The sequence below is a fragment of the Mytilus trossulus genome, chromosome 9 (assembly GCF_036588685.1).
Source record: "Mytilus trossulus isolate FHL-02 chromosome 9, PNRI_Mtr1.1.1.hap1, whole genome shotgun sequence".
In the NCBI taxonomy this organism is placed as follows: domain Eukaryota; kingdom Metazoa; phylum Mollusca; class Bivalvia; order Mytilida; family Mytilidae; genus Mytilus; species Mytilus trossulus.
Genome location: NC_086381.1, coordinates 58,338,721 through 58,356,112, shown reverse-complemented (window position 1 = coordinate 58,356,112; position 17,392 = coordinate 58,338,721). Strand labels below are relative to the sequence as shown.

Here is a 17,392-nt window from a genome sequence, read left to right as displayed (position 1 = left end):
AAGTTACGGTGCGATATGTTTACGCCGGACAGACAGAGATGGACAGACGGACGGACGAACATTTGTATAGCATAATACGTCCCGTCAAAATTATGACGGGGGCATAAAAAAAACCAATAAATCAAACATTGATGAAATCAATCAAAGTTTACTTTTGAACCCTTTGGACCTCAATGTGAACCAATCTAAAAACGGAGCCAAAAAGCAAAAATCTTAATACACGGTTAGAATCAGCATATAAAAGATCCCCATTATTTTGTTGAACTTTAAGTTTGATTTTGAACCCCGATTCAAACCAACTTGAAAAAGGGCCCATAATCAATCAATAGGTAAAGTGTATACCACAATGGCAATCAATGGGTGAATAGCAATCATGACAGGAATATTACATTGATTGTCATCTAAATATTTTCATCATCAAAATTTGTCTTAACAGATGCAAGACTATCCAATTGTTGTATTTTCCTCCATTTTAACGCTGTCATGTATAGCTAATACTATAAGAACATATTCATCCAAATGGGTCTTCAATGCAACAACGAAAAACTCCCGCAACCAGAAGTGTGCATCAGCTGGCCTCTAAGAAAAATAGTATACTAGTTCAGTGATAAAAACGTCATACTAAACTCCGAAATATAAAGGCCAGATGCTCCTGACTTGGGACAGGCGCAACAATGCGGCGGGGTTAAACTTGTAATTTGAGATCTCAAACCTAAAATTTCACATTATTCATGTATTTTATTTATCATACACATATTAATACCTTAAAATCTTTTTTTTTATTTCTAATATGGAAGGAGCTTTAATTTGACACTGACCTGTCGCATTTGAAGAATTCTCACTGTTTTGTAATGTTTATTTTTCACTTTTGTGGGTAATGAACGTGAAAAAGTTAAATCTAGTCCGTTCTTTAAATGTAATGATAGCTACTGGCAGTTGAATATAACCAAAATGAGACGGTCGTGTGGTTATTCTTTCCAAACATGGTATCACTATCTGGTCACAGTGCATTTCTATTTTGTTTGAATACCAATATTTTTTATTTAGACAATAAATCTTTAAACATTTGAAAAAAAAAAATTTGGAAGGATGGGCGGATGATTATATTTGAAAACTGATATGCTGAGTATAGTAAAATAACATTATGATATCATCTAATCTCATATTGACACGAAGTTGGCATATCATAGTGGTAATTAAAAGCACTTGTTAGATCTTTATATTGCTATCATCTTTTAACCTACAGCAGTAAAATCAATGACTTTCGGAACTTACGTCAAATTAAGAACGAGAAGCACTTAGCCATTTACGTGACACGAAGCATCGTATTCTTATATAATGTGTAATGTTTAACCGATTTTCTAGATTTCTTTGGATTTAGTTGCTAAACAGTATTTACACTGCATTTTAAAAATGTTAAGACAATCTTTTTTACCGATTTTTATTTTTATTTTAATGAATTACTCATGCAAATGTCAGGACTTAGAAGTTTGTGGCTCCTATACTCAACCAACAAATGGCACCATTAATGGCGATAGTAGATACAACTAATATCAGTTCACATATCGTCCGGTCAATAGAAAAGCCATTGCGGCAGATGATCAACGCCACAATAGAATGTAAAGTTAACGAAAAGCTGAAAGAAGATATAGTGTCGAGTAAAATTTTGGGAAAAGTTAACAAGTTTGACGCCTTACAACAAAAGATGGACGAACATATTGGAGATAACCGGAACCAGATGACTGAAGTTAACCAGGACATTGCTACTTTGCGGAAAGAAATGGAAGAGAGAATTACCCGTGAAATCCTAGACAAAGTGAATAAATTGACAAGAGCTATCAGTAATGTGAACACAAATCAGGATGAAAAGATGAAGAAGTTAGCCAACAATATGGACGGCGTGAAATTGGAGTTACAAAAAAAGATTGAGGAACATATGGGAGATGACCGGAACCAAATGACCGGAGTAAAACAGGACATTATGTCATTACGAAAGGAAATGGAAGAGAGAATCTTACGTGAAATCCGTGACAAATTGCAGAATTTAACTAGAAATTTCAGTATCGAGAAAAAAGATCTGGATGAAAAGGTGAAGAAGTTAACCAACGCGGTTGACGTCATGCAGTCTGATTTAAAAGAAACCATAGTGTCGGTGGATAGTCAGTAATGTATCAAATTTAGCAGATAAACTGGAAAATCATTTGAGCAGTTTGAAAATGCTCCGTTCAAATTTACTAGAATTGACTGTAAACACAAGTACAATTCAAACTGCAATCGGTAACATTAAGACTTCCGCTGAAATTAATAACGGAAGGTTAAGTGTTCAAATTTCAAAGCTGGAAGATTTCAAAGCAACAGTCAATGATATGAATTTACGAGGTAAGTTTGCCATATTTATATAAGAAAATAACACATTTATAATATGAAATTGGAACTTTTTACAATGATGAATTGAAAAAGCTTACCCTACGAAAACAGTTAATTGCTGTTGGTATTGTAATATTTCGATGAATACTTTTTCAAAGATAAATAAAACAAATAAGACAACAATTAATGTCAAGTACACACGGTATGTTAGTATTGTCATTGGTATCAACTTTACTAAATAATATTTCTAGGCATATCAATAAATACTAAAATACTATATATAGCCGATAGCCCAGCAATACTGGTGGACCCCATATTTTATTAAGTATAAATAACAACACAGAGATGTCAGTATATATTCAGGAAACTGCCGGGGTATATACGACGTTTTTATCCCCAATTGGAACCTCAAAATCGTCATCATAAACCGGTTACTATGTGACGTAGTCAAAAGCTATACAGAACACTAAGGAATGTCAGAGGCTCACAGGGGAAAAAGAATGACGTGCTTCGGTCAATAATACGTTTTTAATACAAAATCTCGCAATTTACACTTTTAATACTTAAATTTAATGTTAAAAGTGTTATAGTAAATTATTACACACTCGAATTACATTCACAGCAAATTAGTATATCCTTCACATGCGAACATATCAGGTTGAGTTTTCAATATGTGTGTTGTAAATAAAAAAAAACAAAGCCAGACACACATACAAACACAAAATATTTTTTAAAAACTTTATTGAAATTATTTTTAACGGATACAAGTTTGTCAAGATTAAAAAAAAAATGTGTATTTAAATGGATTATTCAAAATATTAAAGAAACAGTAACATGTAATGAATATACATTCTGCATTGTGAATGTGAATATTCAACAACTTCCTGCACTAGAAAATAACATTAAGTCAGGGGTAATCCGTAATATATGTGTAATTCAGGTCTCAGACAGGGTATATACTGTGACATTCCCGGCTTAGGGCTTATATCACCTTCGCCTTCGGCTCAGGGGATATAAACTATAAGCCGGGAATGTCACAGTATATACCCTGTTTGAGACTTGAATAATATATAATATACACAATAAACATGAAGCATAAGTATCAATGCACTATGAATAAACTTTCATAAGGAATACTTTAGAAAAACCAGTAAATTGTGTTCAAAAATATGGGCTCTGTCATCAACGATCCCGCCGGCCAGGAAAAACCAACAAAATCGAGTTACCTCGGTTCAAACTCCATTTAAACTGCAGTCAAAAGACTACATTTTAAATAAAGTGGAAAATTTTGGAAACCTGTGTCCAAACCCAAATGCTCGGAAGACCGTCTCGAGAGGTTTACTTGGACTGAATAAATATACTCTATGAAATAATAAATCAAGTTACTTTATAGTAAAATATAAATCCCTACTAAATACAAATTAGAATAACAATTCAATTGAAAATGAAATTTATTTCACTGTTGTCCAGTCTGATGCTTGGTTAGAAGTGACCAACAAGGGAAAATATTCCCGCTAAATATCAGTATCACGTGATACATGTATGTATATACGTGTACATAAGTACCCGTATCAATAGTATTCACTAGTACCGTTATTACAATAATTTCCCACTATACTATCGAACCGTTGGAAATTATAATTATATTTCGATTATGAATTATATCTGTATTTTTTTGTTGGACAAATAAGACAACACAACTGTCAATGACCAATATAAACGCTTAAAACAGGACAACAACTGTTCAGCTCTTACGAAATGCATTAAAAGATATCCAGTTTTGTGTGCATGTGTCGTTTGTTGTCTCATTGACTTGTACCTCACACTTCTTTTTATGTATACTCGCAAAATAAATTTCTTAAATGTGCGACAAAAAAGAAGCAGGAAATAAAAAACGAATAGAGACCTACAAAATCATGACAGAAAAAAGAAGTCTTAAATCTGACTACAGGTTAATAATCTTAACATGAAAAGCAATAGAAAATCATCCGTATTGGTTCAGGCACTTCTGTATTATCACATATATTTAGATTTTGCATAGATGATTGATATATACAGTCTGCATAGTTGACTTTCTGATTATAGATAAAGGAAGATGTGGTATGAGTGTCAATGAGACAACTCTCTATCCAAGTTACAATTTATAAAAGTAAACCATTAGAGGTTAAGGTACGGCCTTCAACATGGAGCTGTTCACACCGAACAGCAAGCTTTATAGGTCACCAAAAGTTACTGGGGTAAAACCATTCAAACGAGAACACCTACGGTCTAATCTATATAAAAACAAAAAAACGAGAAACACGTATGAACTACATAAACAGACGACAACCATAGTGCTGTGCATCAGATTCCTAACTTAAGACAGGTGCAAACATTTGAAGCGGGATTAAACGTTTAAATGGTACCAAACCTTCTCCCTTTTCTGAAACAATAGTATAACATCACAACATAGAAAGACACAATAAAAACATCAATTGGAAGGCTTTAATAACTCAATCATAGCTATATATTACGGTGAAAAATATGGATAATTATCTTTCAAGCCTCAGGAGACATAAATCAACTGTTTTCAATTTCACGATTTCAATATTAAATTTTATGTTTTTCTTTCAGTTGCCCTTTCAGCATGCGTTTCACCTAGTTATACTGCTGTAAAATCAACTGTTATTAAATTCCAGAAGATCATAACAAGCCAAGGAATCACCTACCAACATGTAACATCATTTAAATCTAGTGGTGTATTTGTGTGTGAAGTTCCTGGTCTGTACTATATATCTGTCGTCATTATATCGAAAACACATGATGCACAATTCATAATATCTAAAAATGATATAGAACTAATGAGGGGTTATATCAATGATTATAATACAGGAAAAGGAGTGTATTGGCAATCAAGTGCTGCAATTGTGGTGACTGAATTACAGAAAGCTGACCGTATCGAAATTAAACCATCAGATAAAGACATGATGATAGCCGGCTATAATTATTCGTGTCTTACAATAGTGAAAGTGAAATAATGTGTATAATTGTTTCAAAATAAAAAGATAAACTTTTTTACATGTGATGATTATATTCACACTAAGTATCATATTGTTTTTGATAATCACCAATAAAAAAATTAGTGATTGTGAAAATATAATGAATATCAAATGTTCATATGATAGTGATTATCATATTGTTCTGACAATTCTGTTTCTCAATATGAAAAGAAAGGAATCACGATTATAATTTTAAAATGATTTTTCGCTTGAAAACCTTAGCAATAAATAAAATATATCCTATGTGATACACTACTCGGCTTAGCTTGAGCAGCAAGACATACAACCTTTCCCATGTGATACGCTTCTCAGTTACGCTTAAGCGGCAAGACATAAAACCTTTCCAAAGTGATACACTCCTCACTTTAGCTTGGGCAGCAAGACATAAAACCTTTTTGCACGTGATAAACCACTCAGATTATCATGAGCAACAAGACATAAAACCTCTCCTACGTGATACACTACTCAGTTTACCTAAAGCAGCAAGACATTAAACCTCTCCAACGTGATACAATTCTCAGTTGAGCTTGTCCAGCAAGACATAACATCTCTCCAAAGTGTAACACTACTCAGTTTAGCTTGAGCAGAAAGATTAAACCTCTCCAACGTGAAACACTTCTAAATTAAGCTTGTGCAGCAAGACATGAAACCTCTCCTAAGTACTACACTACTCAGTTAAGCTTGAACAGCAAGACATTAAACCTCTCAAACGTGGTACACTGCACCCTTTAGTTGTGTAGCAAGACATACAACCTTTCCCACGTTATAAACTTCTCAGTTTAGCTTCAGCAGCAAAACATAAAACCTTTCTAACGGGATACACTTCTCAGTTAAGCTTGAGCATCAATACCTAAAACCTGTCCCACGTGATACACTTCTCAGTTTTGCTTGAGCCGCAAGACATAAAACCTGTCCCATGTGATACACTTCTCAGTTTAGTTTGAGCAGCAATACATTAAACCTCTTTTACGAGATACACTACTCCAGTATAGCTTGTGCAGCAAGACAAAACATCTCTCCAAAGTGTAACACTACTCAGTTTACCTTGAACAGCAAGACATTTAACCTCTCCAACGTGATATACCTCTCAGTTGAGCTTGTGCAGCAAGACAGAGCATCTCTCCAAAGTATAACACTACTCAGTTTAGTCTGAATAGCAAGACATAAAACTTCTCAAACGTGATGATCTACTCAGGTTAGCTTGAGCAGCAAGAAATAAACCTATCCCACTTGATACACTTCTCAGTTAAGCTTGACATTAAACCTCTCCAACGTGATACACTTCTCAGTCTAGCTTGTGCAGCAAGTCAGAACATCTCTCCAAATTAGAACACTATTCAGTTTAGTTTAGCGCATATCAAAATATGTATTAAGCCAAACAAGTAAAAAGTTGTAGAGCATTAAAGATCCACAATTCCAAAAAGTTGTGCAAAATACGACTTAGGTAATCTATGCCTGGGATAATAAAATTCTTAGTTTTTCGAAAAATTCAAAGTTTTGTTAACAGTAAATTTGTTAAAATGACCACATTATTGATATTCATGTCAACACCGAAGTGTTGACTACTGAGCTGGTGATACCCTCGGGGACGAAACGTCCACCAGCAGTGGCATCGACCCAGTGGTGTAAATAGTTATCAAAGGTACCAGGATTATAACTTAGGACGCCAGACATGCGTTTCATCTACATAAGACTCATCAGTGACACTCATATCAAAATATTTATTAATAGATAGATATTTATTAATAGATAGATATCTATTAATAGATAGATATTTATTAATAGATAGATATTTACTAATAGATAGATATTTATTAATAGATAGATATTTATTAATAGATAGATATTTATTAATAGATAGATATTTATTCTTGATAGAGGGTTGCTGCTCACAAGGAAGCTATTAAACCAAGAGTTTCAAATGGTGAAGTTGAAATCATCCCTTCGTAAATTTTACGGATGCCATCACGAGTTGGTTGACCGTAATGGAATAACAGTTTTACAAATGATATCGGATCTGCTCCTTACGTCGTAACTACAATCCCCTTCCCTTTCATGAATGTGACCTACCGTATTAGACTATTTACCGGATTTGATATCACATCAGCAACACGACGGGTGCCACATGTGGAGCAGGATATGCTTACCATTCCGGAGCACCTGAGATCACCCCTAGTTTTTGGTGGGGTTTGTGTTGTTTATTCTTTGGTTTTCTATGTTGTGTCATGTGTACTATTGTTTGTCTGTTTGTCTTTTTTCCTTTTTAGCAATGGCGTTGTCAGTTTGTATTAGATTTATGAGTTTGACTGTTACTTTGGTATCTTTCGTCCCTCTTTTAAGCCAAACAAGTAAAAAGTTGAAGAGCATTAAGGATTCAAAATTCTAAAAAGTTGTGCCAAATGCGGCTAAGGAAATAAATGCCTGGGATAAAAAAAATCCTTAGTTTCAAAAGATTGACCAACATATTCGAAATAACCGGAACCAGTTGACTGATGTTAAACAGGACATTACTACATTACGGAAGGAAACGGAAGAGAAAATCACACGTGAAACCCGTGAAAATTTGGGGAGTTTGGCTAGAACTGTTAGTACTGAGAACAAAGATCTAGCTGAAAAGATGATAAAGTTAACCAACAATGTGGACGGCGTACAATTGAAATGACAAAACAAGATTGACCAGCTTATTCGAAATAACAACAACCAAATGACTGACATATATTGTCACTCCTGAAGAAAACGGAAGAGAAAATCACACGTGGATTCCGTTACAGATTGGCGAGTTTGGTTAGAACTGTCAGTACCGATCTAAATGAAAAGAGGAAGACGTTAGCGAACAATATGGACGGCGTGCAATTAGAATTACAAAACAAAATTGAAGAACATATTGGAGATAACCTGGACCAAATGACTGGAGTTAAACAGGACATTGTGTCATTATTGAAGGAAATGGAAGAGAGAATTCGAATTACACGTGAAATCCGTTACAGATTGGGGAGCTTAACTAAAACTGTCAGTAACGATCTGGGTGAAAAGATGAAGAAGTTATTAACCAACAATGTTGACGTCATGCAGTCAGATTTAAAGGCGAACAAAGTGTCGGTTGCTAGTAATGTAACAAATCTATCAGGACCACTGAAAAACCATTTGAGCAGATTGGAAATGATCCGTTCAAATTAACAAGAATTGACTGTCAACACACGTACAATTCAAACTGCGATCGGTAACATTAAGACTACCGCTGATATCAATAACGGAAGCTTAAAAGTTCAAGTATCACAGCTGGAAGATTTAAAAGCAATTGTCAATGATATGAACTTAAGAGGTAAGTTTATCATCAGTCTATGGAAGGTGCGATACGATAAAAACTTTTCTTATATCAATAAGCGATATTGTCTAATATCAATTGTAAACATGCAGACATTTCATGCGAAAAATGTTGTTTTTGGCAACGAAAAATTAAGAAAATACTTACTTTTAAACTTATTGTTCAAATATAAACAACAATTGAGTCTAAATATACATTCAGAAGTTAGCTAGAAGCTAAAGTTTATGTCCGTGTAAAATTTGAAGTGCTGTGTTTTTCTTATATACATAAATACGCCATGCGATACTTTTAAAATATCGAATGCGATACTTTTAAAATATCATAGCGATGTTTTTGTTATATCAATATTAGTATTTATTAGTATTAATATTTGACTGCTGTACACATATTTTTACAATTTTACCCATTATGTCAGTTTTGTTAACGTAACATTGTAAATATGACAGAATTTGATGAGACTGTCATACACGTGAGAGGTTTAGCGCTATAAAACCAGGTTCAATCCAATATTTTCAAATATACAAATGCCAGTACCGATGGGGTTTAATAAACAATGTCGTAATAAAAAAGCTAAGTATCTAATTATTGTTCACATACTATTTAACATTAATTTTATTATTTTTTTTATTAATTTTATAATGAACGCACCGAAATAATATATATCTGATATGCTCGCAATGCACGCATGTAAGACTTTCTTTACTGATAACAATGAAACTAACTTGTGACAAAGATGAATCATACTGTTCTCATTCAGATTGATTCGACAAAATCTGACCTATACTTTTGAATCTCCTTTTTTTTATACAAATTAGACCGTTGGTTTTCCTGTTTGAATGGTTTAACACTAGTATATTTTTTTGTTCCTATATAGCGTGGTGTTCGCTGTGAGCCAAGGCTCCGTGTTTAATGCCCTACTTTGATCTATAATGGTTTACTTGAAACAAATCATTATACTTTGTGGAAAGTTGTCTCATTCGAAATCATGCACCATCGTTTATATCTATAAATCTTTAAAATATCCCCTTATAAATAACTGCTTTCCAGACCTCCTAAAACGTCATTTGGTCGCTGAATCTCTTGTACAGTGCAATATAAACTAGCACACTTCTAAAGCTTTAACGATAACGACAGATTATGATGGTACAAGAACGATTACGTCAATAAAAATACCAAATAAACAGCACTGAAAGATCTTATTTGTAATTCTAGTATGACGTGCTTCTTTCACTTTGTAAACAACACTGTGACAACATTCTCGATAGATCTATACTTAGCGCAGACTCAGAGGTATACATAATAATGTCTGTTATGTACATTATACTTCCCGCGTAAATATACATGCAGTGGAACCTATTTGCCGATTTAATTGTTTTAAAAAGTGCAATTAAAAACTGTTATTCTTATTCAGATGCATAATAAAAAGAAGTAATGTACAAGAGCTCGGAGAAATCAACAGAATAAAATTCGAATATCACGGCCCAATCCATGTGTAAATTTCCAACAATCTATGGCTTCCCTGAATCTTTTCTTAAATATAGAAAAGATGTACACATCTTTGGATTCGAGCGTCACTAATGAGTCTTTCGTAGATGAAACGCGCGTTTGGCGTATATACAAAATTTAGTCCTAATATCTATCATGAGTTTGTTTCTAACGTCAACAGACATTTACATCTTATTTATTTGTTTTCTAAACATTTCTTTTTAGTATTCATTGTAGAAATGAATTTATAACAAGCGATACGGACTAAGAAATGTTAGCGTATTTATACGATCGGTTACTAGTCAAAAACTAAGGTCAAATCTCTGGCAACAATACAGCGGAATGTTCTCGCGGTGGTCGCGATGTAAAAACATTAACGGTACCAATTTTCCTGCACCAGATGCGCATTTCGACAATACATGTCTCTCAGCGATGCTCGTAGCCAAAATATTTGAAATCCAAAGCTTATATAAAAGATGAGGATCTATAATCCAAAAAGTCCAAAAAGTATAGTCAAATCCGTGAAAGGAATCAGAGCTTTGCATGAGGGAGATACCTTTCATAATTCATCATAATTTCTAAAAAATTGTTACAGAAAGTTTAAATAACACAAAAAAAATCCGTATTTACATGCCAGTACCGAAGTACTGTCTACTGGGCTGGTGATACCCCCGGTAACTAACAGTCCACCAGCAGAAACATTGACCCAGTGGTAGTAATAACATTAACGGTCCTAATTTTCATGCACCAGATGCGCATTTCGACAATGCAGTGTCTTTAGTGATGCTCGTTGCCAAAATATTTGAAATCCATAGCTTATATAAAAAATGGAGAGCTATAATCCAAAAGGTCCAAAAAGTATAGCTAAATCCGTAAATAAGCGTCCATGTTGATAATAAATACATTTTCTGTTTCACAAGATTTTTGATTTTCGTTCGATCTGAAGTTGTATAATCTTTAGTCTGAGGCTACTCAGTTGGTACCTTCAAAGTTCGGGACATCAGCATTTGTACATTTTAATTTGTTTGGAATATTTATTGTACCATTTGGATATTCATTGTTATTTGGAGCTGTATTGCATAAGATTGTTTGAATGAATGTTTTTTTTCTTTTAAGTACTGATATTTTTTTATTTCGATATTACCCATGTGGATAGACTATAGGAGTGTGACCTTATGGGCGGATTCAGCCGTTTCTAAAAGGGGGGTTTCAAACCAAGGATAAAGAGAGCTCAACCATATGTCCCCATTCAAATGCATTGATCGGCCAAAAATGGGGTTTTAAACCCACGGACCCCCCTCCGGATCCGCCACTTGACCTCTATTAGAATCTAATAGGTCGGTAGACTATTTACAACCGCATTCAAATTCCGCAATTGCATCATCACTTCGAATAGAAATTGTGGGTTAAAGCATGTGATTACAAAACAATAGACTGAACAGGTTGTTAACACTTTCAACTAACAGTAGGGTCAAGCAACATTTTCGAAAAGAGAAGTCCATGAAAGCGTTAATTTTGTTGCAGAAACGAAATTTTAGTGATATTGATCCTAAAACATTAAGTGGGTCATGAACTAAGATTGTGAATTATGTTTGCGGTTTTCTTGACATTACTTGTGACGTGTCCTCGTATTCGTTTTATATTAGAAAACTATAGCAGTTATATTAGAAATGATGTTAAAAAAGTATCGCTATGATATAAGACAAACATCGCATTGATATTAGACAATATAGCAGTAACTTTGACTTATAGGTGATTTTGGCTTAGTAAACAATTGAATTCATTTCAATTGCATTCCACTGAATTTGCCTCATGATTTTCATTGAATGTGTTCACCTACAAATGATAAATCGTGCAATTATGTTTCATTTATTCAACAATTTAATTTTCTCGTTTAAATACACCTTGCTTGTTATTACATAAAATACTTCATGGAAATTATACAGCAGACGTATGTCGTGTTAAATGTCATCCTGTTTTAAGAAAAGAATCATTACTTTATACCGAGAAATCTTCGTTCCTTCATAAAAATGTAAACATTCGTCTGAGATTTCCCACAATGCAACTCGTTGATATAAGACAATATCGCTCATTGATATAAGAAAAGTTTTTATCGTATCGCACCTTCCATAGACTGATCATGTTTACAAGAAAATAGCACATGCATAACCTGAAATTGAAACATTTTACAATGATGAATTTTGATATTTAATACTACGAAAATTACAAAATGACACAGTTGGTTGGTATATTTGGATGAATACTAACTGATCCTTCTTTCTTCAAAGATGATTTAGACAAATAAAATCAATATTAATGGCTAGTTGATATTGTCATTGTTATAATTCGATAAGGAGTTCTGTTGGTTGTTTTTTCTTTAATTTGTTGGACAAATACGACTTCCTATTCGCTAATGACCTATTAAAACACTTAAAACAGGACAACAACTGTGGAGCTCGAACAAACTGCATGAGCAGATTTCCAATAGGCCGTTTCAGAATCAAATGCATCCTGGGTAATATTTTCAAAAGCGTTCATCAAAGCGTTTTGATTGGTTTAAAACGTTATAAACAATAGAAATTCAACCAATGGCGTAACGTTGTTTTCACTTTGGGGTACGAACAATGAAATTACCCATGATGCTCTACATTCTGAAACGGCCAATTGTCGAGTGGATGTGTCGTTTGGTTGGTGTCTCATTGATGTGTACCTCACACTTTTTTTTATTCACACTTGCACAAATAAATTCTTAATTGTGCGAGAAAAAAAGGCAGTAGACACAATAAGGATGCTAGGAAAAAAACAAAGAAAGAAAGAGAGACCTACAAAATCATAATAAAAAGGGAATCTGAAATCAGACTACAGCTTAACTACCTTAACAAAAGAAACAATCACTAACCGCTCGTATTGGTTAAGACACTAGTATGTTACAAAATAAATTAGGATTTATCACAGAAAAGCCTAAATACTAGTAGTTAACTTTGTAATTAGCTATATATATAACGATGGAAAATACGATACAGCATTACCAGAATTCCTCATTCGGGCCCCAGAAGAGATATATTGAACTTTTTGACCTTACTGCGGTTTTCATATTTTCATAATTTCTCTATTAATCTTTTTTTCTCTTTCAGTTGCCCTTTCAGCATGTGCTGCGTCTGCTACTATTATCAAAATATTATCGGCAACTATAAAATTCACGGACATCAAGACAATCAAAGGAATAAACAATCAACATCTAATCTCATATAAAAACAGTGGTGTATTTGTGTGTGAAGTTCCTGGTCTGTACCATATATCTGTCGTTATGTATTCAAATACAAAACTTGCATATTTCCATATATCAAAAAATTCTCAGGAACTTATTACAGGTCAAATGAACGACTATCATAGCGCACACAGATATTTTCTTCATTCAAATGCAGCAATTCTAGCGACTGAATTACAGAAAGGTGACACTATCGATATTAAGGCATCATATAAAGACATGTACATATACGGCAGAAGCAAGTCGTGTCTTACAATAGTGAAAGTAAAATGATATGTATCAGTATTACCAGATTATAACAACAGATAAACAAAGACTGGGCATATGGACACCTTCCATTTTTTTTTAAATATGACAGTTGTTATCCATTCGTTTCATGTGTTTGAGCTTAAAATTTTGCCTTTGATTCAGGACTTTGTCTTGAATTTTCCTCGGAGTTCAGTATTTTGGTAATTTTACTTATTAGATGAGATGTGGAGTATAAATTGAATAGACAACAATTAACCCACAAATTATTTTTAAGACAGTTGCAGGTCATTGTACGATCTTCAACAATATACATGTTACTATATACTAAGTAATCAATAACTCCTAAAGGGGTCAACTGACCATTTCGGTCATGTTGACTTATTTGTAGATCTTACTTTGCCGACTTTAATGCTTTTTAGCTCACCTGGCCTATAAGGCAAAGTGAGCTTTTCCCATCACTTTGCGTCCGGCGTCGTCCTGCGTCGTTAACTTTTACAAAAATCTTCTCCTCAGAAACTACTGGACCAAATTAAACCAAACTTGGCCACAATCATCATTGGGGTATCTTGTTTAAAAAATGTGTCCCGTGACCCGGCAAACAAACCAAGATGGCCGCCATGACTAAAATTAGAACAAAGGGGTAAAATACAGTTTTTGGCTTATAACTCAAAAACCAAAGCATCAACAGCAAATCTGACGTGGGGGTAAAATTGTTTATCAAGTCAAGATCTATCTGCCCTGAAAATTTCAGATGAATGGGACAACCTGTTGTTGGGTTGCTGCCCCTGAATTGGTAATTTTAAGGAAATTCGGCTGTTTTTTGTTACTATCTTGAATATTATTATAGATATAGATAAACTGTAAACAGCAATAATGTTCAGCAAAGCAAGATTTACAAATAAGTCAACATGACCAAAATGGTCAGTTGACCCCCTTAGGAGTTATTGCCCTTTAAGGTCAATTTTTAACCATTTTTCGTAAATTTTATATATCTTTTTCAAAAATCTTCTCCCTTGAAACTGCTGGGCCAAATCAAACCATCTGCAAATAAGTCAACAATTGTAAATGGTCAATTGACCCCCTAAGGAGTTATTGTCATTTAGGGGACGACCATTTGATATTCTGGGGGGGGGGGGGGGCAGGAGGATTTTGAAAATAAATAACTCTGCCTTGATAATCACAAAAATAAATGGTTTGTTATGTGGTAGTTTAAAAATAAATAACCTGACTTGCAATGTATTGAAAATAAATAACTCAGCAGGTCTATAGCTTCTTGGGCCTTCAGCGATTACAAAACCCTTCAAAAAAAAATTTTGCCTCCCTCCGCTCGGCAAAATATGTTTGACAATACTTTTGAAAGAGGCTAGGTAAAACCAAACTAAATCAACTTTAATACTATGTATGTATACTATACATGTATATTGCTTTGGAATATAAATGATTCATTTCGTGAAGAAAATTAAAAAATCTAATTATACCAATTGTCTTTTATGATATACTTATAACTATGTATTTGTGTTTCGTTTGTCCTGTATCGCTATGTGTTATCTTGAAATGTTTGTATATCATATTGTCCTCTAGTACACAAGTATGTGTCTGAGGTTATGAATGAAATCTTAAAATTTCTGCAGGGGATAATGATCTTTTCTGATTAATTGGTACATAATGACTTGACTTTACATGTATTATTCATAATTGGTATAGTCCCTAGTGTTGACAGTTGGTTACTTGCCATTAATTTTTATACCCCTTCCAAATTTAGTTCTCCATGTGTAATGCCTCAAATTAATAGGGTGAAATTACACTGTAAGAAAAATTGGGTCCAGAATTCCTTAAAGGAAAGAAGTGATTTGGTCCAGCTGAAAAAGATTTAAAATTAGCACTTCGGAAGCTGTCAATAGATTTCAAGATGCCCTAAACATAAAAATTTTCCATATTTTTAGTTAGAAATGATGAAATTTTCTACAATTTTGATATAATTTGTCCCAAAAGTAGTACAAAACACTGTAAAAGTTTCTTTGAGAAAGCGCAGGTTGGATTTTTTTTTTATTTTCATTTTTGTTCTAAAAGAAATGCACTACAAAATAATTGTGGTCTCGGACCAATTAACAAATATTTAAAAAAAAATTGCATGTTTTCAAATATCACAAATATAGTTGTGAAAATGAATAATCAGTCCCTTGCTTTAATGAAAATGAAAAATCTTGCTTCAATGTTGCAGAAAATGAATAATCTGTCCTCTCAGTTTACGAAAATAAATAACCGATCAAAAACAAATCCTCCTGCCCCCCCCCCCCCCCAGAATATCAAATGGTCGTCCCCTTACAGTAAATTTTTAACAATTTTCATAAAATTTGTAAATTTCAACTAACATTGTCCACTGAAACTACTGGGCCAAGCTCATTATAGATAGAAATACTTGTAAGCAGCAAGAATGTTCATTTAAGGAAGATTTACAAACACATCACCATAACTAAAACACAATTTTGTCATGAATCCATGTCATTTAGGGGACGACCATTTGATATTCTGGGGGGGGGGGGGGGGGGGGGGGCAGGAGGATTTTGAAAATAAATAACTCTGCCTTGATAATCACAAAAATAAATGGTTTGTTATGTGGTAGTTTAAAAATAAATAACCTGACTTGCAATGTATTGAAAATAAATAACTCAGCAGGTCTATAGCTTCTTGGGCCTTCAGCGATTACAAAACCCTTCAAAAAAAAATTTTGCCTCCCTCCGCTCGGCAAAATATGTTTGACAATACTTTTGAAAGAGGCTAGGTAAAACCAAACTAAATCAACTTTAATACTATGTATGTATACTATACATGTATATTGCTTTGGAATATAAATGATTCATTTCGTGAAGAAAATTAAAAAATCTAATTATACCAATTGTCTTTATGATATACTTATAACTATGTATTTGTGTTTCGTTTGTCCTGTATCGCTATGTGTTATCTTGAAATGTTTGTATATCATATTGTCCTCTAGTACACAAGTATGTGTCTGAGGTTATGAATGAAATCTTAAAATTTCTGCAGGGGATAATGATCTTTTCTGATTAATTGGTACATAATGACTTGACTTTACATGTATTATTCATAATTGGTATAGTCCCTAGTGTTGACAGTTGGTTACTTGCCATTAATTTTTATACCCCTTCCAAATTTAGTTCTCCATGTGTAATGCCTCAAATTAATAGGGTGAAATTACACTGTAAGAAAAATTGGGTCCAGAATTCCTTAAAGGAAAGAAGTGATTTGGTCCAGCTGAAAAAGATTTAAAATTAGCACTTCGGAAGCTGTCAATAGATTTCAAGATGCCCTAAACATAAAAATTTTCCATATTTTTAGTTAGAAATGATGAAATTTTCTACAATTTTGATATAATTTGTCCCAAAAGTAGTACAAAACACTGTAAAAGTTTCTTTGAGAAAGCGCAGGTTGGATTTTTTTTTAATTTTCATTTTTGTTCTAAAGAAATGCACTACAAAATAATTGTGGTCTCGGACCAATTAACAAATATTTAAAAAAAAATTGCATGTTTTCAAATATCACAAATATAGTTGTGAAAATGAATAATCAGTCCTTGCTTTAATGAAAATGAAAAATCTTGCTTCAATGTTGCAGAAAATGAATAATCTGTCCTCTCAGTTT

The 17,392-nt window shown here is 33.5% G+C and overlaps 1 protein-coding gene across 1 annotated transcript; it reads left to right on the top strand.

Annotated features, from left to right (window-relative positions):
* The first annotated feature begins 1,342 nt into the window (after positions 1-1,342).
* Positions 1,343-5,402, top strand: LOC134684054 (uncharacterized). The gene is made up of 2 exons (XM_063543345.1): positions 1,343-2,379; positions 4,981-5,402. The coding sequence occupies exon 1, from the start codon at positions 1,517-1,519 to the stop codon at positions 2,165-2,167; it is 651 nt and encodes a 216-aa protein (XP_063399415.1). The 5' UTR covers positions 1,343-1,516; the 3' UTR covers positions 2,168-2,379; positions 4,981-5,402.
* Positions 5,403-17,392: the final 11,990 nt, after the last annotated feature.

Coding starts and splice junctions, on each gene's coding strand:
- LOC134684054 (XM_063543345.1), top strand. CDS start 1,517: ATGGCACCATTAATGGCGATAGTAGATACAACTAATATCAGTTCACAT.